At 40.4% G+C, this 25,152-nt stretch overlaps 1 protein-coding gene across 17 annotated transcripts in view; it reads right to left on the reverse strand.

The window, feature by feature from the left end:
* The window catches only part of DAB1 (DAB adaptor protein 1), a 478,677-nt gene that overhangs the window by 117,296 nt on the left and 336,229 nt on the right, over positions 1–25,152 (reverse strand). For 8 of the 17 annotated variants that reach the window (XM_061353373.1, XM_061353368.1, XM_061353370.1 and 5 more), the window contains one exon: positions 6,949–7,149. The exons of 7 other annotated variants lie outside the window; for them this stretch is intronic. In XM_061353373.1, the coding sequence (XP_061209357.1) occupies positions 6,949–7,015 (67 nt within the window). In that variant the 5' untranslated portion in view covers positions 7,016–7,149. Of the gene's footprint in view, positions 1–6,948; positions 7,150–13,825; positions 13,939–14,637; positions 14,712–25,152 lie in introns of those variants that run through there. 2 more of the 17 variants (XM_061353372.1, XM_061353371.1) reach the window with 2 other exon arrangements.

The following is a 25,152-nucleotide window of genomic DNA, read 5'->3' on the forward strand; positions in this document are numbered from 1 at the left end:
CTCTAAACAAACAGGTTCATTCACAAAGGTTTCAATACAAATTTTGCTGGGAGTCTTTTCAATGAGTGCAAACGGATATCAAAGTTTCCCTGAAAATTAATCTATTTGCCTGTTTGGAAGCTCTCCCTCCTTACCAGTCCCAACCCTTCACTTTCTCCATACTTGAATCAGAATCAGTTTAATAGTGTAAGTTGATGGAGCTAGCAAGTGCTGAACGGGATGCATAGGTGATCCTCACCCACCATTAACCAACACATTTCCTAGCATACAGCCAGCTTTGGAGCACAGTAACACCCACCTGTACTTAATGATTGTTACATGAGTCAAATCCTCTGTGGAACATGCACTGCATTTAGCTCGTAATTACTAGTTTCAACTGAAATGCTTTGACGACTGTTAAAATATTGAGAAATTATAACATAACAGAAACTCTCAGGAAATGTTATTCTTAACATCCACCACATTAGCAATTCCCCTACTGAAGAGCAGCAAAGTAACAAGAGCTCCAATCCTAACTTAGGCAGACCCCTCAATTAAAAACAGCAGTAAATGCTTTAACTGCAACAAGAGACAAAATCCATCACCCCCAAAGAATCCTTCCATTAACACAACCATGGACCCCCGCCCCCCCCACCTTGGTTGAATGTGGTAAAGTAGAATTCATGAGCTCTCTAATTTATGATAGGTTATTGGATAACTCTTGTTAATTATAGCCATACAACGTCAAAATTAATGATTTTCCCACCCTCTTTCAACTTGGGAATGAATTCATAACTTACATCGAGACTCAAAAGATGTGCAATTAATATTGTCAGCAACCACTTCACAAAAGAGATTTGTTAAAGGCAGGCGTGTGGACACAATTAGTGTATCAATTAATGTTGCTGTTACTTGATCTATAAATTATTGAAAAGCTCATAACCACTACAAGGAAACAAAGCAAATCCACTCCCCGTCAATGAAATAAGCTCCCGATTGTGTCCCTCATTCATTACTCTTCAGATCATATTTGAACGTTGCTGGATTCCATGAGTCTTAGCTATGTAATCAGGAAAATAAATGAACCTCTGAGAACCTGAGATCTTGAAATGCCTCATTACAGTGATGATGCTTTGTTGTTAGCTGATCGTCATGTTAAAGAAGGTAAATAATAATACTAATAATGAAAAAATTTACTGCTGTTGCTCATAGCACTAATTTCAGCTGAAATTCCAATCTCGAAATGAACCTGCAAAACCTGCATCAAAATGTCTATGTATCAGCAGAATTGTAACTTTTTCACATCAAGCAGAAACCTCTGTGCCGCTCTCAAATTTAGCAATGACTAGCCCAAAGACCAGATTCAAATGAGGGCTGAGAAACCCAAACCAAGACTCGGGTAGAATTAGGCACCTATGATGAAAACTGAAAATGACACAAAAGAACCTTGTTTAAAGGCTACTTATCCCCAAAGGCTTTTAAACTAACTAGGTACCTCCTGTTTGATCTTAGTAGGACTAGAGTTTCGCTTCTGGGGATGCAAAGGTTTTTCTTTAGATAGTTAGACAGACTCCAGTCTCTCATTAGAGTTTAAAAGACCCAGGAAATAGATGTGACTCTGCCAGAGGCCTGATCTGATATATGTGAATAGTCCCTGAAGCCACTGCACTCCTTTTAATTAGTAGTCAAGACAGTTAAAATGGGACACTTAAGCTTTTGGCCATTCTTATCCCAAGAGGATCAAACTTAATCTTGTACCACCAAGAAAGCATTACCATGTGCTGCTGGTGCAAGCAGTATGATTCCCTACCTGGTATTAAACAGCCCCCTGAGCAGAGTCTGCCCTCACTTTCCCTCCTCAAGCACAGCTTTAGAACTTGTATGTTCATTCAGTCAAAACGAGGTGCCCAACTCATGGCTATGAGAAGACAACAGCACAGGTAGAGACACAGCACATCAAACCCTCTCTAAATTTCACACTCTTACCAGCTAGTTACAGCAACCCTGGGCTTGGCGGCCTGCCTACTGTGATACCTGTTTTCAGGCACTGCAGTGGAATACTACCAAGTAAGGCAATTTCACCCCGGGGATCCCTAGCATCAAAGATTGTTTATGCCGATTGTCAACATGCCTGAGCTCCTCTTTGTATCTCAGTTCTATTTTTAAAAGTCCCTGTCATTTGGAAAATTGACTCAAAAGTCTGACTATAGGGGGTACAATGAGAGAGGATGGAGCAAAAACACTGAAGCTTCAAACAGAATAATTACAGAATTTAAGTGCAACAGGAAGAAACCAAATCCCTAGCAAAGTCTCTCAGCTTCCTCTAAGATGATGCAGATCTGCATTCAAGTTTGGTACCCAGCCCTCTTCTTTACTGACCTCCCATTTCAGGTTACTTGGTTTAGTTAATTTTGCAAGAAGGGATTTTCCAAGGCAGTTATGGGTGTGGATCCAGCATCAATGCAACACATTTACCCCTAAAGAGGTTTCTAAATCAAGTGTAATTCCAATGGGCTCAAGTAAATGTTTTCAATTTGATTCAGTAATCCATACAGACCTATAAAGTGCCTTTTCCCCCCACGTATTACAAGACAAACATAGGTTAAGCTTCTAACAACTCTGGCCAATAAAAAACTCTGATTTCCCATCCTGAATGGTACAAACACATAATTTTCGTTCAACACTCAATGAACAAGCTGACATAAACAAATTAAAATCAGTGTTTAAGAGCATTATTTGATTCATTCATTCTCTATATGCTTCTTAAAGAACACATGATTTTTGGCAAACTCACAAAAAAATGACCTAAAAATGCCCTAGAATAGAGCTTGCTGAATCTCCTGAGATTTATGCATCATTTCCTTTTAGACAGCAACATGAAACCTCTTCAGGATGCCTTTTAAAGTTTCAGCAAGTTTTCAAATAAGGTAATTACAAGCCTGTTACTAGCAGGTACCAGCCAAGAGTGGCATGAAGATTAGGGCTGGAGCTGGATGGTAGAAATATAATCTCCTCTAATAGCATCTAGTGCACTGTAAGCTCATAAAATAGAATAAATTGCAGAAAGGGGCTGTGGTGGTCAGGGTGAAGCATGGGTACTCAGTTGGTGTCTTCATAGTACATGGACCAAAAAGTGACAATCTGGAGAGGAAGCGAGGGTCTCGTCTTTGTTTTCAACTCCTACCCTCTCTTGGGAGCATGAACAAGTAGTACTTCTAGAGACCATCAAATTCTGGATCCCTCAAATCAATCCTAACTAAATAAAAGGCAAAATTGGTACTTGCTTTTTTTTAATAGCCTATTTTTAAGATTATGCAGGGTGATAATGTTAACCCACAAAGTTGCAATTTGATATTATCATATTCACATTGAGCTTACCTATAGTACATCAGAGATTTGCAGCTGCAATTCCACTTAAATTGCAGATTCTGAGAGGATTTTGTAAGTTCTTGTCCTAACGATAGCAATAATCGACTAGTGTAGGAACAGAATACAGTCTTACAAACCAAATGGGATGACAATGGAGAGAGACTAAAGAGTGGTAACTAGAAAGCTTATGGATATAAAAACACCCTGACTAATGAGAGAAATGCTTTAATAATCTCCTGTATGAGAACTGCTTTGCATATGACTACAGAAAGAGGTTAAGTGTTCCCAACACATAAAAGAAATATGCACTAAAAGCTGTAACTTTGTAGGAGCATTAATGTCACTTGTCCCCTCTGCAGCAGATATCAAACTGTTTCCCTGTCACCCTAAAATCCATACTCTATGCAACAGAGCCTAAAAGCAGTTATAAGAAACTGTAAAAGACCTTTAAACACATATCCTAACCTTAGGAATTGAGCTTTGTGTTATTTCAACACCTCAAATAAAAATTACTACCTTACTACTGCCTTATACAGAAAGAGAGTGCACTTAAAAGTCAGCTGATACTATACAGAAGACTTAGGCTGAGACCATGAAAGAATGCTTTCCTCCATGCTCTAACTTCACAATAATCCTTGTCCCCTTTCAGCCACCCCAGATCTTCAGCATGGAACACATCTGTGAGACAGACATTCCATCAAGAATTTGTTCTTAAACTTAATGCTCTTTTCAGCACAGTGCTGTGAACCGCACATGACAGAATCACAGAATCCCAGGATGGTTTGTGTTGGAAGGGACTTTAAAGCTCACCCACTTCCAATCCCTGCCACTGGCCAGGGACATCTTCCACTAGAGCAGCTTGCTCCAAGCCCCTGTGTCCAATCTGGCCTTGAACACTGCCAGGGATGGGGCAGCCACAGCTTACCTGGGCACCCTGTGCCAGCGCCTCAGCACCCTCACAGGGAAGAGCTTTTGCCTAAGAGCTCAGCTCATCTCCCCTCTGGCAGGTTAAAGCCATTCCCCCATGTCTTTTTCCCTACAAGTCCTTATCCAAAGCCCCTCTCCAGGTTCCCTTCAGCCCCTTTAAGCACTGGAGTTGTTCTAAGGTCTCCCCTTCAGGAGCCTTCTCTTCTCCAGGCTGACCCAGCCCAGCTCCCTCAGCCTGGCTCCAGAGCAGAGCTGCTCCAGCCCTCGCAGCATCTTTATGGCCTCCTCTGGACTTGCTCCAACAGCTCTATGTCCCTCTTGCTTTGCTGCCCCAGAACTACCAGAATGGCAGGTACATAATACAGCAGAAGAGACTCCTCTCTCTGCTCTGAATAGAAATGGCTCATGGCATTGCATGGCTTTTGCAGAAGTAGAGCAAAACCTGATTCACTGGAAATACACTGGAGCCGAAATTTCTGTTTATAAAGCAAAGACTAATTTCTTGGGAATACTCAGATCCATTGCACAATCAAACTCATTGATTAATAACATTAGAAACCTCATTTTAGTGCTTGTTTCCCGTCACTGCTTGCAGTTAATGAACTCGGGCAAAAAAGGAAGAGAAAGAATTTCCTGTTTTTCACATGTCCATCACTCACACTACACAGAGGAGGGCTCATTTGTGGAAATACAGGCAAATACATACAATCAGTGACAAGCAAATGAGAACACCAAGTTCCTTTTGACTTCCATTATGTGGGATTTGAATAGCAAACACTGTCTGAATTATATACCTTGGCTGTATAAAGCATTCGTGGTACCCCAAGGCCCCCAGATGGCAATAAGATGCACGCAGAATTGCATATACAGTACAGAACACGATTAATCCTGGAGATGTGCTACTACTATAGACTGTCCCTTCCAGTTCTTCAGATACTTGTACATGCTGCAGGGAGCAATGATTGCTGCCATAGAACATATTTTATACTCCTGCTCAGCAGTAAAGGTAATTCTCAGAATTTCCATTTGGGGGATAGAATCAGATTTTGTGCAGAGAAGCATTCAGTTCTTATGATTTATGAAAATGCTTTTACAAGTTGGATGCTGAATATTTTATTAACATAAACACCCAGTTCCTAAAACAGTTGTTTGCTGTCTTCAAAAGTTTCACCCTCCAGCAGAAGAAATAACATAGGAGACACACATCAAAAAGATGTTATCTGTATAGCAAAGAACTGGCATTTTCCAATTTCCTGCCTGCCCCTAAATACTGACTGATCATACAACTAAACCATCTTCACCTTCCTTATTTGCCTTGAACATCTCTCTCAGATCACATTCTCATTTACATCAAAGCGCCCCTATTTGTGCCTTTACAAACTACAGCTTTTTTATCTTAAATGAATCATTTAGGATAGTCCACGCCTAGAGTAGGCATCCTTCTAAACCATCTTCCCCAACAAACACATTTCTTTAATTGCTCTGTATCTCTTTCAAAACTCAAACATACATATTTCTGATACAGAAGCTATAGCCAACCAAAGGCCTTTCTTTACTGTTTGGTTGGATCACTGCAGTAGAAGGTATTGCTGCCCAGAAGTGGAACAAGTTATGTAAGATGAGTAAAATTTGTAACACACACATATATCAGCAAAGATGAGTTTGAGTTCTTGTTGATATTAAAAAAAAGCATAACAAATCCTCAGAAGTAATTGGCTAAATTACATACTCATAAAAAAAACCAGGGTGACAAACTGAAAAGGTGAAACATGGAAGTTCAGATGTTGACACCTCGTGTATTAAAGCTATTAAGTATGACTTTCTCTTCTTGGCTTACTTCCTTGCACAATTCATATTAAACTTACTTTCAACCTCAATTTCATTATCTGTATAGGTTTAAAAACAAAAATTGAAGAGGGTTACACAGAATAACATGAATTAGCACCGGAGGTCAAGGACTTTACCCCCAGCTTCGTCAGTAATTAAAACCATGAGCAACAAAGATATGAATAAAAATCTCAGGACAAAATTCCCTACTAAAATCTCTCAGTACTCCTATTTATAAGTGCCAAATCCATAACATCTCATTTCTCATGCTGATCAGTCCAAAGAATTGCCCTACAATCTAACACAGAACTCTAAATAGAAATATGAATGTATCCAACCATGCATTTATTCACAGCTTCTCCTTTAGTTTTTCTCCCCATTTCCTTTACCAGATTACAACTAATCTCTCTATAGATTGCCACTAGTTCTCTAACTTCACAAAGTGTCAGTAAGATTCAACCCCCAGTAACACAAAGTGCATTTAATCTCTGGTCAACTCAAAACAAAGTAGAACCAAACCAACAGAGAAGAAATATGCTCTCTTCTGCCCAAAGTAATTTGAAAATTGTATTTTCCATTTGTGAAAGAATTATACACAAAAAGTAAAAAAAAAATAATGAATTGTAACAAGTTTTTTCTTCCATTTTAAATGTATTTCAATATGATGTATTTTTAATGTCAGAGAATCAAATCCCATGTTCCCATACCAGACTTCCCCTTGGCTTAACAAAATCTGCTTTCACTGAGCACTCAGATAACAGAGGAATCAGATGCATAAAAAGTGGCTGATATAGGAGCTCACATAAAGTACAAAATAATTACCAATAAAGGGAAATGAGTCACTACCTTTCTTTTTGGAGTCTTTCTTTGTGCTGGTTTTAACAGCCACTTGAAGTTCTGTCTCAGTTGACATCCTATATCCTTAGTCCTCTTCACACAGATCCAGGATCTCGGTCAGGCTCATTTAGAATGTCTCTCCAAGAGAACGATTTAGCCTTTCAGATACTATAAACCCAAACAGTTCATCTCAGTCACTCCTTTCAAGTGCTGTGAAAGAAGGAAACAAAAAATAACAATCATTTTCTGAGATTAAAACATAACAAAAACCAAAGCAAACCATTGCAAGCTTATTGAGGAAGAAACCTATGAAGTCTTCTAACTACAGAGCCAATGGGCAACAATTTTAGATGCTTAAACACAGTCATCTCATCCTGTTTGAGATGTTTGAGCATATCTGAGCTGTCCTCACAGGCTACAGACACAACACGGCATACAGAAAACCTGTATTTCTGGACCAGTATTTCTGGACCAGCAGCTGGAGGACAAAGACTACAATCCAGGAAGTAGCTGGAAATGTCACCAACAGCAAACAACTATGCAAACACTCAATGCTTAACTGCAACAATTCCAAGGGAAAAAAATATATTGCCTGATGATAAATTCAGATTTTTACTCCTCAAATGCTCTTTTAATGCTTTCACTGTCCTACTTGAACAAAGACAAATAAAAAATGTATTCATTACTCATACTGAGAGCATCGCACTTTGCCACTCCTCTTGCTTATGATAATGATTTCAGTATAAAGAAATCTGCCTCCATATAAACAAAGCTGTAATTCTTAACACCCATCTAGCAATTTTTCTTGCAAAGGACTCTGAAAATACAGTTAATTAAGCCTACAAAATACAAATAAGATAGGAGGCAAAAAAAAAGATAACATTTAGGGAGCAAACTACAGCTTTACATAAAGTGGTTTTGTTGGGGGATAGATAATGTACTGGCTGTGAACCCACAACAGTCACTGTATAAACGTGCTGCAGCAGTGTGAGGGACGTAGGCTGTAAAGCTGCAATTAGGACTGGGGATACATGGGCTGTGGAGGCAAAGAATACACAAAGAACAACCAACAAACCAAAGAATAAACCATGACTCCCATTCTTACTGCTGGTCCTTCTTCCTTTGAAGGATGAGCCACCTACTTCAGCCAGTCTGTTGAGGGCAGAGGACCACACTGTCCCAAAGCCATTTGTCATGATGTTCCCTCACTAAATGCATCTTCTTATTGTCCTTTCTCTTTGTGCAATAGTTCTCATTATTAGCACAATTACAGTGAAGTCCATCTGGCCTGTCTGAACAGCTGCCCAGTTATTAACTAACAACTTGATATAGATATTAACCCAGCATATCAGCTGGTTAGCTGGCAGAGATTAACTACAGTTACAGTTATTTACTAATGTCCCTTCTTTGTCATTTAAGAAAGTAATAAACTGCAAACATTGAAATAATTCTGACAGTTTAAATCACTTCTCACAGCAAGGGCTGTGAAGCCACTACTACTTTTCCAATCCAGGCTCTTTTAACACTTTAAAATGCTTCGGTAACATTACACTGCCATGCACCGTCAGAAGTGATTTAATATTGCTGAAGTGTGTCAGGGGCTTTCTTTAATAAGCTTTTCCAATTTGTATGTGTATTATAGAATATTCAAAGGTAGCTTTTCAAACTCTGCTGAACTGAATTTGAAATACAGAATTCCCTGTTCCTCCTATATGGTATCTGAAAAAAGTGCCATAATGGAAAAAAGTGGGGAAAAAAAGGCAACTTACAAACCTGAAGTTGCAGTGCTTTCTAAATGCACGTTTTAGAACACATGAATGAACGCAAAGCATTTTCATTATCATTATTAGTCAAGAAAACAGTAGAAAAGGAGAAAGCAAATGAAGGCTGATCAAAGAGATCCAAAAAATAAGGTATCAGCCCCAAGACAAGCTTTCAGGATCTGAAGCACTCTTAGGTCAGGTCCACAGACAGGGAGATTTCTCTCCCCCCAAGCACTGTCAGGGTAGAACAATGCTATGCAGTGATCACCATGCCTAGGCAAGGATCCACACACTCACTGTGCTGTGAGGGAACCACCTCACCCCACTGTTGATGGAGCTGCTCTTTGCTTACGCTTGAAATCCCCCCCAGCAAGCGGGAGGAAAGCGCTGCAGAGAACAGATGTCCCTTGCAACCCCCATTCCCTTACCCTCCCCCTGCACACAACCAGATTTAATAATATTTAGTTTCACAGCACAGGAGGGATGCATTGGTCTTTACAGCTCAGTGGCACTTACCTAAAGCATCTCTCGAGTTACAGCTGGATTGACAGTGTACTCCTCTAGAATTTGGATTTGTATTAACCTAAAGCTTAACTGGGGAGGGAGTCTTCATTAGGGACTGTAGTGATAGGACAAGGGGTAACGGGTTCAAGCTTAAACAGGGGAAGTTTAGATTGGATATAAGGAGGAAATTCTTCCCTGTTAGGGTGATGAGGCACTGGAATGGGTTGCCCAGGGAGGCTGTGAATACTCCATCCCTGGCAGTGTTCAAGGCCAGGTTGGACGAAGCCTTGGGTGACATAGTTTACTGTGAGGTGTCCCTGCCCATGGCAGGGGGGTTGGAACTGGATGATCTTAAGGTCCTTTCCAACCCTAACTATTCTATGATTCTATGAACTGCAGAACTTTACGAAAAGCACTAACACGACCCACCTAACAAAAGGAATACATTTATAATAGATCCATTTTTAAAACCAAAACAAAGAACAAACACAAAATACCCACAAGGGCAAGAGGTAAGTAAGTTTTAATGTCTTAGAATTGTACATACAAAGCATCAATAATGTAATCTCCTATTGACAGCTACTTTCAACAGGGTACCTGAAACAGTAGCATCTGAATGGCAATGAGTATTTTAAACAACATATGACCACTATCTCACTTGAAACTCTCCAGAAAAGCTGTATCCCCTCGAGGTTATCCCACTGAGTAATATTTATCAACAAAATGTGCGTCTGGTTTTGGACAGGTTCACATATTGATTTACTTTAAAACTTAATCAGGTCATACTTCCGAAGGCTCACAGATCCTTGAATAAAGTAATAGGCATCTTTGTAAAGGAGCACATAAACATCTGTCAGATGCAAGCTGCAGTTCAAACTGAATCTGTTACAGAGACAATTCCTCCAAAAGCACGGGTCTTTCTGCAAGCTACATTAGTAAACTTTCCTATGCCATCCATATTTCAGCCGTTTATTACCCAGATGAGGATGGCAGTCAATCTGCTCATCACCGCAACAGCTTTTATTGTCTCCTCCAATCTAGGTCACCGTTGTTAACTACTATCGCCTTCCAACTGTGGGAAGTACTGCAGCATGTGTTTTATCAATGAGATGCTATTTTCTTTGATCAGCTCTGCCACGTTTCTCTCCCAGCTCTAAAGGCAGAATTTTGCTAGCTGCATTTAAAAAAGAATCCATCATCTTACACATATCCTTTTGAAAGATCTTCCTGTGTGCCTTATTACTGCCCAGCCACAATGTTATATGCATGCCTCAGCTTTTCCTAAAGAGGATTCAGAGCTCTTCATTTTAACAAAATACTGACATTTTCTGCCCCCTTATTAAGTGACTACAGCAGGAACACACAATCAGCGCATTTGGGAATTAACCAGCTTTTAATTCCAAGGGAAGCTTTAAGCCTGCATTCTGCATTACTCCTACACTGCCAGAAAACCTAAAGCCTTAGTGAAGAAGTACTTCTGTAAATTCACTTTACAGCTGGGATTAACACAGGTTGGACCTTTTATGTGCAGGGAAATTACTCGCATGCTCCATTTACCTCCCCCCCCTGCATCTACAAAACAACAACTTCTGTCAAATCATTTGTCTTTTCAAGCACGCTTGAGCAAGCTCATGAAGGGGTTATTAGGCGACTTCCCCTGGCCCGAGTTCTGAAGGAGGTCAGACCCAATTGCAATCCTTCCCCTCTGGGTTTAAAATACATGAATTTATTAATTTTCTTCTGGGCTTCAAAACTTCAGAAGTTCCCTCCCCTGAAACCAATTTCCATCTGCTTATGTAAAGGGAAAGCAGTCTTAGGAAGGATTTGTAACTAAGCCCTGGCATTCCCTAGGAATTTAAGTTCTCCACAGTCCCAAAGTGGGATTTGACAAGAGGATTGTACCTCCCAAATGCTGGCTTGACAAAATAAAACCTATGCTGCCATCCTTAGCTCTTGCTTTTATACCTCTGATGATGTGCAATTCATTTCCTTTCCTCCAAAGGACCCAGTATAATCATCTGTAAGAGAACGTTGATGCCTATGACTTTGCAAGTGTTAAAACCCAAACATATTAAAAGGGCAAAATGTGACAAAACTATTTTAAAAGGGCTGTGATCCTGAAGAATGGAAAACAGTTGAAGCATGAAGGACTTCCAGGCAGGGAGAAAAATGTTACTCATCAACTTCTCATCTAACCCAGAGAACTTTGATGGGACCGCACAAGGACAGACAGTGCAAAAACCCTTCAGTGCCCTTACACCCTTCAGAGAGAAAAGGTCATGAAACCCTCTGGAACTGTTCACACTGTTTTGTACTCATCAGCTCATTTCCCTAAGGATCAGGTCTTGTGCACATCCTACTTGGTATCAGAGTATTCATCTTTTACACAAGGAACTACACTAATTCCAAACTGAAACCCAAGGGCTGCTCTAAAAGCCACTTATATATCTCAGTTAATAAAGCCTGTAAGTAAGAACTAGGAAAATTAGGTAAAAAAGAGCACTTCAGATATTGACACAGAAGGGAAAATGAGGATGAAAAGAAAAGTAAACAGGGGAAGCAGTCTCTGTATATACCTCATTAAAGCAAATTCTGTAACAATGTGGTTAGCAGCAAAATCTAAGCCAACTCATGCATTAAAACTCTGTCTGGCCTGCAAAAGAAAATAACCTCTGTTAAGCCTGCTGCATGTGCCCAGTCCCTCTTCTCTAATTTTGTCATCTGCCCACAGAACAGCATAATATACTGCTTCTAGTGACAAAGTCAAGGGAATCTCTCTTAGAGCATCACATCTCAATCACTGCTTTTTCCTACGATTTCTTTACTGGTGTCTCTGTAGCCTGCAATGGTGACAAGAAGCTTACTGTTCATGTGCACAAACTGAGATCCCACACAACAATTCATCCCCTCAGCAGCCAAGCGGCCTGTAAAACTCCTGAAATTCCCCTTTGCAAATAACAAACACCCCTCTGAGACCCAACACCCTACTTCTGCCCCCTCCCTGAGCTATGCACCTTACAAAGACTTGCAACTGCCTCCATATTCCATGCTCAGTTTTGTTTGCGCTCGAATGAACAAGTACTCCCTTCCACCTCTGATTTTCTATATATTAAGGGAGGAGCCATATGTGCTTCAGTATGCTGCTTGTACTATATCTGTAATGAGACAGCAGAATGATGCTTCCCAATTAACCCTTTTAAATTCTTCCGACACCAGAAAACTACTTTGTACTTGAACCATAACATTAAATTTCTTTTTGTGTATAGTATGTATAAAATACTTCCAATATCTCCTGAAAAAGGAGCTCTTTAAAAAAAAATCCCTACAAATAACTGAGGCAAACAACGTGTTTTATTAAATTTATTGTGGTTTACAATACGCTTCATTATTCTCTCTCTAGGGCATGTTTCAGGCATTCTACCCAGTTCCTCACATGGTGTAAACAGCATCGCTGAAGCTGATTTACCACTACAAGAGCATCTTGGCAAAAAATTGACCTATAAAATATTTCCAAAGTAAGATGTTTATTAGAATTACAATGACAGGAGGAATAATTACTACAATTCCTCCTGGACATCACTCCATACAGTTGTGAATACTACCCTCCACCTCACCAATTATTCACCAGAAGTGCTCTGAATTTCCTACTCATAGAAAATGCTGACTGGCTTAAAAAGGTGCTTTTTATAGGAATTAATTGATTTCATCAATATTTTTAATGGGGAATTGCTAATATTTCGTATTAATGTCACAGTTTCTATTTTACATTCTAGGGGAGAGAACTCTGGGAACAAAGGCAAAACAGAAGACACCGACCTTGCTTTAACAGACTTTTTGAAATATTCAGAAGTACGGCATCTTGCATTCGGGGAAAACTAGATGACCATAGAATCACAGGATAGGTTCGGTTGGAAGGGACCTTAAAGCTCATCCAGCTTCAACCCCCTGCCATAGGCAGGGACACCTTCCACTAGAGCAGCTTGCTCCAAGCCCCTGTGTCCAACCTGGCCTTGAACACTGCCAGGGATGGAGCAGCCACAGCTTCTCTGGGCACCCTGTGCCAGCGCCTCAGCAGCCTCACAGGGAAGCACTTCTTAGTATCTAATCTAAATCTCTCCCTTTTTGGTTTAAAGCCATTCCCCCTTGTCCTATCACTACATGCCCTTGTAAGAAGAAAGGTAAAAAAATTACGTCAGTTCTGAGGAAGGGTCTTCAAAAGCCTTTAAGAACTGCCAGATTAGAGCCAGTCACTAAAGACCAATGGCTTTCCTTCAATGCCTTTAGCCTGAAATTCATCTCCTTAAGAATCTTTGTATTATCTCAGCATAAAAAAATAAAGTAAAAATAAATCATTTAAAACACACACACACACACACACAAAAACCCCCCAAAACCCCCCAAAAAACACAAAAAAAACACAACCCCCAAAGCACTGGGAACCCAGAACTCACTGCTCTCCCTGCTCCGCTCTACTGCTGACTAGAGTTAGTGCTGCGAAATTCCAGTGCTGCTGCTGTCCCTCCAGTTAGTCTCAGTCTGATTTCCTACTGGACTATTTCCTACTTCAACTCTATGAAATAACATTTAACACCCCTTCCACTGGTTTTGTCAACACCTACCTCTTCTTTCAGCCAGGTATGTACATTGGAGCATCATCATGCAACATCCCTGTGTAGCAGGGAATGCAACTCCAGCCCAAGGAGCTGAAAACGAGCAACAAACCCCCTGTGTGCTGAGAGAATAAATACAACACACATTGTTCCTTTAAGCGTATTTGTCCGCTCCGAGATGCAAAACTCAAATGAAAGTGATATTTGTAAGCTTCTGCAGGGCACTGTATTAAAACAACAGCACTGCCACTGAATGGAACTTCACATCATTCCTCCAAGACTGAGAGGCTGCTATGTTACCAGATAACATAGTAAACTGTTCAGATTGGACTAGAAATTCCCAGTGCTCACAGTGAAACTGAATTACCTAAATGCTTTTCCTATATGAATTGCGTTACACCAAGACTTTACTATACCCAGATTACTACGTTGCCAACCCTGAAGCAGAAAAGGAATTTCTGATAATGCTTTGCAAGAACAAACAAGAAACAAAACTCACAGACTGCTACAAATACTGCCCAGGCACAGCCTGCCTGTGATCTAAGTTCCACTGGTAGAAAAGTGCCTTACCTCCATTAAAGTCAATAAAGCCACACCAGCACAAAATCAATAGCGCTACATTTGACTTATATTGGCGTAACTCCATTGATTTTAATGGAGTTGGAGTTACACCAATTTTATGCTGGTGTATCTGCATTAGTGTCAGTGAAGTTATGCTGGCGTGACTGATGTAAACAACATCAGACCAACCAACCCCTATATGCCTGAAATTCAATGTCATTAACTCTAAAGCAACAAGAAAATGCAAATCTGTACGTTACCAAAGCAGGGTCTTTGGAATTTATATTTGCAAAGCAGAAGAGCCCTTTTGCGATCCTCTTGCCACCAAAGAAACAGAGTGAAGACTAAGAAGGGAAAAAGGACAAAGTACACAGTTGGGATCACAGTATTCTGTAATTAGAGCTGTTAAATGATTACTAAAGCGCAGTGGTGCAATCATCACACTGAAGGAAAGGGAGAAGTATGCAGTCAGGAGCATCACCAGGGAGAAGGTAAAAGCAATGTCAGTGACACCACGTTTTGTATTTAAATGCAAATTCCCCACAATCAGGATTTGTGCCTTCTAATTGGAAGAAAAGGTTACAGAAATAAATGTCTCACATCCCAGACAGCTCAGCATGTTTTTAAGTGGCACATAAGTTGAAGGCAACTGACTCATCTCCTGTCCTCTACAGAAATATCTCAATTCAGCTCTTTTCTCCTTTTAATTCAAGATGACTTTCTTAATACTGCAAGTGAGACTTACCCTCTCATTCAATTTAAATATAATACAGCACGAAATCTACACAAGATCCAACTTAAGCTGTACTTCCTAATCTGAAGTCGATCTTGAAGTGATGCTTTACACTGCCCTTCTTAATGGGTATGAATTTTGCACCAACTTTTCCAGGTCTCCTTGAGGTTTGCTCAGTCACAGGAGTTCACTCGTACATCCTGCCCTTCGATTTTCCCAATGCTTCCTGACGTTCTGGCAAAGCAAAGCAAACTTCCCTAATGTCAAGAACGACAACAACAACCCCCTCTGCCAGGATCTTTATTCACTGCTATTTTTCAGCACTCAGCCCATGTGCCCTGACAGTTAAGCATTAGGAAAACTAATCAGAGGACTTCACCTCGCTGTAAACGGACTTTTGATTTATTACATCAAACCCAACCACCAGGCTTGTACCAAAGTTCATTGTCTAGCAGAGCAAAGGGGAAAAAGCAAGAAGCTGTATGGGACTGTAAGTATGAATTCACACACTCAAGAAAAAAAAGATTTTTACACTGTTGTTCCACAGCCGACAAATAACCTCTCTTTTAAAATAATAAATGACTTTTAGCTACAGAAATACTTTGGACAATTCCATTTTAACACTCCAGTCTTCAGGCCAGCAATGCCAGTCACGAAGGTAATTCCACACGACTGCAAAGAGGAACAGCAGGCAGACTTCTGAACAATACCAAACACAACCATGTGGGGATGGCTGCTAGATTTTACTGGAGAGATTTCAAACCAGACATAATTCTCTTGAATTCACTGATGTCATCTCATTTGCAAACGCAGTGCCTTGTGTCTGATTATGTTACAGACTGCCTCTGCTTTGTATCAGTAAGAATATTAACCACTTTATAAGGGAAGAAGCACCTCCCATAAGAAGTCAGGCTCTGTGCATTTTCCATTCGTGTGTAAGATTCAGCAGTGTTGCTAAATAATCAAAGATGGCACTTTTCCCACAGCTGGAAAATGTACAAAAGGGGGAAACTCCAACCCTTGAAAGTACGTGGGCCAGGTGTTCGTTTCTGTATAGTGATTCCGTCCAGAGAATCACCCATACAGGGAAACACGCCATTCTCCACTGCGCTATAATCATGCAACTGGAGACGTCTACATGACCGTATCACGCGCGTACAAAATCAAAGTCTAAGTGAACAGGTTAGGGACCCTGTAAAAGGAATTACTTATAGCAAAAATCAAGACACTGCAGAGCTAAAATGTCAGGAAAGATGCCTAAAGGCACTCTTGAGCATTCAGATAGAGAGCTCTGAAGTAGTTACACAAGTATACAGACCTGCACGAGGGGTAATGCATCCCAAAACCATGCCTATCCTCTAAACATTTTTAAAATCACCCAAGTAGCATGCAGTGAGGACCCATTCACCTTCCACTGTCATGCTACGGTTTATTCTCTCTTGGAAGCAATTACAGGACAAATGCCAAGCTACAGAAGGTATTTTTCCAGCAGCAGCATCTGGCTTCTTGGCAGACTCCTCAGGCAATTTTATTGGAAGCTTTAGAGATGCTACTGGGTCAGTCCTAGTTATATTGCTCATGAGCTGTCTGGCGGTTTCTTCTTCCTAGATGTCATAATCCTTCTGATTTACCTTGAAGGAATGAGCACACTTCTATCCATTTCAAAAACAGCTGACCTGCAAGGCATTTAAGGGCTATCTGCAGAGACAGAGTAAAAGTCACTGGTCTAAATCTGTATACCTTTGAGCCAGCAGCATTTCAGCATCCATTGCTTAATGCATCATCAAGGAAACAAGTATGCCATGCAAAAAAACTGTGGGTGTCTTACTGGTAAATTGAATGCATTCCTTATGATTAAAGGAAAAAGCATATGATGCATGACAAATTAATTACTGGGGGGGGGGGGGGACGGTAAAGTGGGGCAGCAGCAAATCTGTGCCTTTATTTAAGATGAACTGCTCTCACATAGTGAAGACAGTGCTGTGCTGGATCCTGTCATAAAAGACAGTGCACATGGAGTCAAGGAATGCTTCTGGCAGACAGCAGGCATAAACTGAAATACAAGGGGGTCTGCTAAGTCAATGGAAGGAAAACAAGTCTCCGAGAGTCTGCTTCTTGCAACTCCTCTGTTAAACGTGGTGCCTCCGAGGGTAAAGGGGCATGTGGATGTAAAGACAGCCCATGTCCTTCCCCCTCCCAACACCCTGACCCTTCCCCCTCTTCAAGCCCAGCAGCTAAGATCTGCATTATTCTGCAGCTGTGATCATGATTAATCCTCATCCAGAAGGATGAAAGACGGGATGCTGCTTTTACCCTCCCTCTTTGCATACCAACAAAATCAAGTCCACAACGGAAAGGCTTTATGTCAGTTTAGAGCAGTCCTTTACAATCAGTGCAGAGAAAGGGGACAGAATGTTACAGAAAAGTGCATTTGTAGCCCATAACACAGGTGAAATCCTGCTTTTTTAAGACTTCTGTGTAATTGCTTACAAGAAATATACTCCTTATTTAAATAACTGAAAAAGCAGATGTGTTCAAAATTACTACTTTTCTTTCTTTTTCAAGACTTTCCCACAAAGATGTCATTGTGTGTCTTCCCCCCCTTTCTTATTTCAAGAGCTTTCAGAGATGTTAGAATAAGAAACTCCCACAAAATCCTGTACCAAGTTATTTTTGAGGGAAAAAAGACCTAATGCCCAAAGGTAAATGTTACAGGTACACGAAATGCACACTATAATATAATAAAGGGCTACAGATCTTGGATTTTCAGTAACAGGAGTACACTGAGCAGCATAAGGGAAGATTGACAGCACTAAGAAAGATGCACATATCCAGGTCAAACAAAAAGCCAAATGGAGCTGTCATCAGCACAGAGCAACTAAATCCAACCAGACGCAGAATTCAGACTTGGCTAATGCGAATTGACTAATATAATTCCATTTTATGCAGGGCAAACCATATTCTGATTATAGACCAGTGATGCTTGCAAGTTCTAAATTTAGGTGTCATTAGAGCCAGGTGAACCGTTAAGTGAGCTAATCTGAGTTTTACCCATAGCACAGATTTGTGCTACCCAAAAATGAACTTCTAAGATTTAAACCATGTACTCACTCTCATTACTTTATATGTCTTTTGGATAACCCCATTCATCAATTAAAATGTCTGCAGAATCCCAGAACTCACTGACAATGAAGCCTGGGTTTTAAAATGCTGTGCAACAACACACACTGGAAAATCAATTATTTAGGCTCCAGTACCCAAACAGAAGTTACTGGCACACTAGAAACGGAGCCATATTTTAGAAGGGATGTAGCACAGATTCCCTTGTTTACAAGTTTGTTTTTCCAAAGCACAAAGCAATCTCAGTGATCAGGTGAACATCTGAATGCATGGTGAAGACTAAACTTCAGTGATGCCCTAGATTTCACTGACTACACAAATGAGATTAAAGCCGCACACACAAGCAGACAGAAGGCTTCCTGGGTGCAGAGGAGATCTAAAGTATTTTTATAAGCTCTCTTTGATTAGAAGGTAGATTTAGATGAGATATTAGAAACATTCATCCCTGTGAGGGTGCTGAGGCGCTGGCACAGGGTGCCCAGAGAAGCTGTGGCTGCCCCATCCCTGGCAGTGTTCAAGGCCACGTTGAACAAAGGGGTTGGAACAACCTAGAGCAGGTTGTGGAAGGTGTCCGTGCCCCTGAACTGGATGAGCTTTAAGGTCCCTTCCAACCTAAACCATTCTATGATTCTACAGTCTTAACAAGGTCTGTAAGTTGAGAGCAATCAGGAATAACCATCAATTGAGTGTACTTCAGTACAGCAAAAGAAAATCAATTAAAAATACGAGTAAAATGTTGATCTACTTTGTACACTCCTGAAACACCCAGTACACTTAAAACAATGTACAGCATAATCAGGGATAACATAACCTAATCTGAAATAAAGACTCTGCTATCATTTAAAGCAGTTGTTCAGCCAGCCGCATTTAATGCCAAAAGGTGAAGAATTCCTAATCTAATTAAAGCAAGAGGGAATTTAGGAATGCAGAACTTAATTACTCTACTTGGAAGGTAGCCAGGACCCTTGGGTTAAGCACCCTTGTGAAAGTGCCACAGGAACTCAAAGGACTGCAAGTGGTCAGACCCTTGACTCTGTTCTCCTTTGAGCAGGGCACCCTTGGCAGCCACATGCCCTGTAGCTAAACCCCAGGGAAGACACCAGCTTCTGAATTACAGCATTTCCAGCAGCTCCTTATAAGCTTCCTCTCCATGCTCAGCATTAGGCAGGGTTTGGCCCTGCCCAGCTTGTGAAACCATACAGGCTCTCAGTACAATATGGTGAGACAGTAGATGACGCCCAATTAAAGCCATTTGGATAAATATGTGCTCAGTGATGTTATTGCCTATGTGTCACTTGAACATTCTGGATTGTTTTGGGTTTTTTTCAGTTCCACAGACTAAACAGCAAGTAGCAATAATATTAGTATCGGAACAAGTGTGATGTTTGTGTTACCCGCTCTAGTTAATTAATGAAAATAATGACAGAGTTACAAATACCAGATATTATTAAGAACTTGAAGACCATCCTACCCATTTCTCTGCCAAGGAGGATTTGTTCTTAACAGCACATTCTTCTGTTCTTCATCAAGCCTTTCTAAATCACGCCAGCAGTAAGAGTCACATCTGCTTCCTTCAGAGGCATTCATACATTCAGACTGATTTGGAGGAAGAAGTAAAACCCAAGAATTGCCATTCTGCCAACTTCACATCATTATTCTGAGTTAACTGCAAGGAGATTATCTTGAGCAATTACTCTCGTCCCTCACTGCACATACATTCCAAATACCTGTAATCCTCACATAGCTCAACTCTATCAGTGTTAAACCAATCTATCCCCCTTCAGGTAAGATCTAATGCTAAAATCACATACCACTGGGTTTATAACCCAGACTATTACAGTCTCCATTATTAAATACCGCTTATTATTTTGTACTTACAAAGTCAGGGAGATGTGATTTTATTGCTTGCAAATCATTCTTACATTAGTCTTACGCTGTTATAACTTCACTCTGCTTTTCCAGATAAGCTTTTCAATTTCTGCATATTTAAATAGTAACTCTAATTATCCCTAGTTGATTGCCCTTCTCCTGCAAAGCCTTTCCACAGCATCATCTGCAGTGGATTCTTCATCCTACTTAGATTTTTAAACAGCCCAATATACATCATATACTTTAATAAGAGCAAAGATGGGGGGGAGCGTCTGGAAAACATGGATATTGAATTTCATCTTCAGATGTATTTTTTCTCCAAACACACAGCAAGAAGGGCAGATTCGTGATTATTCCATCAAGAATAATCACAGAATGGGGCCTAGCAATAAAGTCAATTAAAAAAATAAAAAGGAAAAAAAAACCATAAAACTATTGACACGGTAGCAGATCAGCAAAGAAAAGTTTGGTTTATTGTCTAAAACCACACTTAAAAGCATTTTCTTGATCTACATTCAAGCATAGTCGCAGACAAGACTTTATACTTCCAGTTCATAAGTATACAGGAGCTACATGTGGCTAGATACTAGCTGCAAGTAATGCTATTTAATTCATTAACTCAGGTAATCCATGCAAAGAAATGCATATTACAGTAGCCCAAAACATAATAAAATTTGATTAAAAATGAATAATTTTGTTAGTTTTTTAGGTCACTTTTTGTAGAGATTTTGCTGGTTTGGATACTCACAAGATATTTTGGCTTAATTATAATGATGTTTGGCAATATGATGTGTTGTTAGAGTTGCCTGATATTTTCCAGTATGAATTCTCTTTTTAGTACCTTATAACTTTATCAAAGCAATGTGCATCTACTGGAGCTGGCATCTTGCATGCCACGTAGCAAAAGCAATGATACGTACAGTCCAATCTCCAAGGCTTAGCCCTGCTGCCCTGAGGCATGCGATCGCCCCTTCCTCCTCCTCCTCCTCCTTTGCTCACTAAGCAGCAAAGTTTCCTACAGACACTGACTTCATGCAGTCCTGATTTTGATCCTCCAGCACAGATCCATTCTTTTGTACTAAGACTTTATGTGGAAAGGAAAGCTACTACGTGACTGCATCCACAACTCTGCATTCAGTTCTCTTCCATCTGGAGGATGTTAAATTTAGCACTTCTTTACTGATGTGCTTGGCTCTGTAACAGTAATTTACATTTTTAGGCATGTGTGTAATAACATCCAGGAAAAAGAGGCAACACAGGTGTACCACAACCATATTGCGGTGCTTTCTTGAATTCAGCTTGCAAGCTGCACTCTTTCAGCACCTACTCCGGCAAAAGTTACTTTAGCAATATGTGATGAGAGTCTGGCAGAAGGGACTACCTTTCAAACAAGACTTCAGCACAGCAGGACAGGAAACTAAAACAGGAGGTCCAGTTGTGATTTTCACGCCTTTTTGTGTCAAAGCAGTATGCAAAAGAGTTTGGAAAGACAAAACACAGTCTCAAGACCCTGAAGCTCACAAAAGGCTTCTACTACTATAAGCAATGCACTGCTTTATTAAATAAACGAAGCTAACCAACCACACAGAGTAGCCCATCTTTGAGCCGAAGACTTTCCTTAGAAAACGTGACATCAGCCAAGAAAAGGTTTCTCTCCCATCTTCTCAGTTCGTCACCACAAGTTATACATCACTAAACACTGATGGTACTTTACCTACCACCACCTCAAAAGCACAACAAAGCACCAAGGTTACTCCTGAACCAGATGGTTTCATGCACAGCCCAAGCGAGAAAGCAGGATAGCAGGGTATTGCTTCTACAAGCTCTAGCAAGTCAATCAATAGGGCTGACCTGACCAAATCCACCAAGTGGGAATAAAGTTCTGCTGCTGTGCACTTTCAACACCAGGATCTACTGAGAAACAGCCTTGTTGAAGACGGCAGGACTGTTTGCCAGAGTAGCTTCCCATAAGGATGTTAGTCAGTCTTGTAACTGCCCAAGACGATGATAGATGATGATCATGAGAGTAAGTTCAGAATACCTGTAATCCAGCCTATGGTTCAGAGAGACAAGGATGTGTGTCTATGATCTGCATCACGTTTTGTTTTCTCCATATTGATGAATTTGAAAGGAACACATGCCTTGAGAGCCACAGTACAGATGTCCCATTGTGATTTATGCTTTACTATAATGCTCTGGTAAGAGCAGAAGCAGGCGTATCAATTTTGCTGGCTGGGTCCGCCTGCAGGGACTGCACTAGAGTCCATACCACAAGGCCAGAAACAGCTCCTCGTCAGAGCTGAACAGATTGGAACATCATAAGGAGAGTAACTGAGACAGATCCACAGCAACCTTCACAAATATATTCTCCAAGTTGGCTGCAGCTGAAGTTGTATTGGCCACAAACATATTAACAGGTTGAAAACCTTCTCAAAGCAAACACTTCATATTAATAAAAGCCTTTACTTTAGTTTTCAGCAAGACTTAGTATTCCTATCAGGACTGAAGTGTAACTGAAGAACAAATGATGTTACTAGTCTACAAGAAAACACAGGGGAGAATGCTTAGCCTGTTAGCTGCAAAGTAACCCTCTGTCACTCTATTCAAGACCTAAACATGAGAATGTTCAGAATATTATTGAGTCATTCTGCTTGAAACTCAGTAAATAATACCCTCAGGGTTTTTATGTGAAATAATTTGATTCTATTTTTATCCATTAAAGAACATTTGGATTAACAGATAGAGAAGGCTCATTCATGTCTTTGGATCAATATTTAAGGTCCCTTCCAAACCAAACCATTCTATGATTCTATGATCTATGACCGTTACAAACCCTCCCCCTTGCTGCCCATATAACCAACCAAATCATGGCAGAAAACACATTTACATAGGCCTGAAAACATTTAAAATCATCATGTCTGATGCCATCTTATTTTACTTAAGAATCCAAAGTTCTATCCTGAATTCTATTTCCATAGAAATTGAGTACCAAACATTACCAAGGTCCAATTTTACTGTCTATCCTGACAGCATTCAGGCAAATTACATTTAAAATTAAACTGAAAGCAAAGCCTTTGCACACTACCGTAATATTTCGGCAACAATTTCCAGAAAGGAAAGGCAGAAAACAGACTGTGCATAAACTATAGTTCAAAATAGATTCCTCGTGTCAAATGGCATAATTTTTCCCTTTTTTTCCCCCATTAAAGAGTTATTTTAAGTCTTCTGCTGCATATATTTACATGCATAATGAAACTTCTTCAGAGGTTCTTTCTGTATTACTATATATGCTTTAACACTGCATACGCTAATAGTGTACACACATATACAAATCCACACACAAATGGATGCACTCAGGCACACAGTATTCATGCAAAAAAGAATTAATTCATGCAAAAAGTTTTGACTGGATGCTACCCCCAGTAAATATGTTAAATGTGAATAGTGCTTATGGCTGGGTTCATTAACTGAAAACACTGTTGTCTGCACGATTTGTGTTGCTCACATAGGACTGGATGACATGTAAAATGCTAATTTACAAACTCACTTCTGTTCAATTTACCATCAGGGTCTCTCTCCACTAAGAAAATCAGTGGTTGCTTACTACAGTCTTCCTTGAGCCGAGACCTCACTCAGCACCTGATAAATATAATAATAATAATAACAACCTAATAAAATTATTCTTTAAAAAGGGAGAGTAAGGGGGGGAAGAAGGAAAGGTTTTGGATGAACTCTTGGAGTATTGTGTACAGATCTGGTGTCCTTAACATAAAAAGGACATGGAACTGTTGAAACAAGTCCAGAGGATGCCACAAGGATGATCAGGGGACTGGAGCACCTCCCATATGAAGACAGGCTGAGAAAGTTGGGGCTGTTCAGCCTGGAGAAGAGAAGGCTGCGTGGAGATCTCATAGCAGCCTTCCAGTATCTGAAGGGGGCCTATAGGGATGCTGGGGAGGGACTCTTCATTAGGGACTGTAGTGATAGGACAAGGGGTAACGGGTTAAAACTTAAACAGGGGAAGTTTAGATTGGATATAAGGAGGAAATTCTTTCCTGTTAGGGTGGTGAGGCACTGGAATGGGTTGCCCAGGGAGCTTGTGAATGCTCCATCCCTGGAGGTGCTCAAGGCCAGGTTGGACAGAGCCTTGGGTGGCATGGTTTAGTGTGAGGTGTCCCTGCTCATGGCAGGGGGGTTGGAACTGGATGATCTGAAGGTCCTTTCCAAACCTAACTATTCTATGATTCTATGAGCTCCAAACACATCTTCTAATATGCTGTCATAGAAAAACGCTACCTCAAAAGCCACTGCCTACTGCCATTAACAGCATCCCATCTTCAAAGAGAAGCAGCTTTGTACTTAAAGAGTAGCAGCTTATGCCACTGCAGATAACTCTTCTCACAACTTCAGCTGTTCATCATCTCTTGCTTCTTCAGTTGTCTTCCTAAAACCCCTAGCGCTAGAGCATCTGCAGTCTGATAGATCTGCTCACATCCAGTCTGAGAGCTCCTCTGAACTCTCACACCGAGCATGGAATTTCACTTTATCGATTAAGTTTGGACCTCATGTCCCCATTATATGTTATGCAACACTTGATAAATAGATACAATTGAGAGACTAAGTTCAAAACCACATTATAGCTCCAAATTAAAACACTAGCACTCATTCAGCCCTCACTCCCTGACAAACTCCAGGACTTCATTCTTCCACAGCTGTACCAGCTACCTCTTCTGTAAATACCTATGCCACCCAACTGCTTCAGAAACCACAAATAGTAATTTATTGCTATTACAATGTATTATACTTACAAATACTTTGATTATAATTATGTTTTTAACATTTACAAGCAGGTTCAGCAGTTGTTTCTTTCCTTTTTCCACTGTGCTCTACCTAACCACCTCCCTGTCACCAGAGCTCCTCACCCTTAGGTGTACAAGCTACTTCAGTTTCAAAGATCTATTCTATTCAGGGTAAGGTTTTAGTAGCAACTTAATGCCTTTAAATTCTTTTCTGCAACCTCTGTGTTAGTTTATCAGAGCAGCCACTAAACCTG

This window comes from Neopsephotus bourkii, unplaced genomic scaffold (assembly GCF_033783945.1).
Source record: "Neopsephotus bourkii isolate Nb327-2 ecotype Australia unplaced genomic scaffold, CSIRO-AGI_Nbou_v1 NB_673, whole genome shotgun sequence".
Lineage (NCBI taxonomy): Eukaryota > Metazoa > Chordata > Aves > Psittaciformes > Psittacidae > Neopsephotus > Neopsephotus bourkii.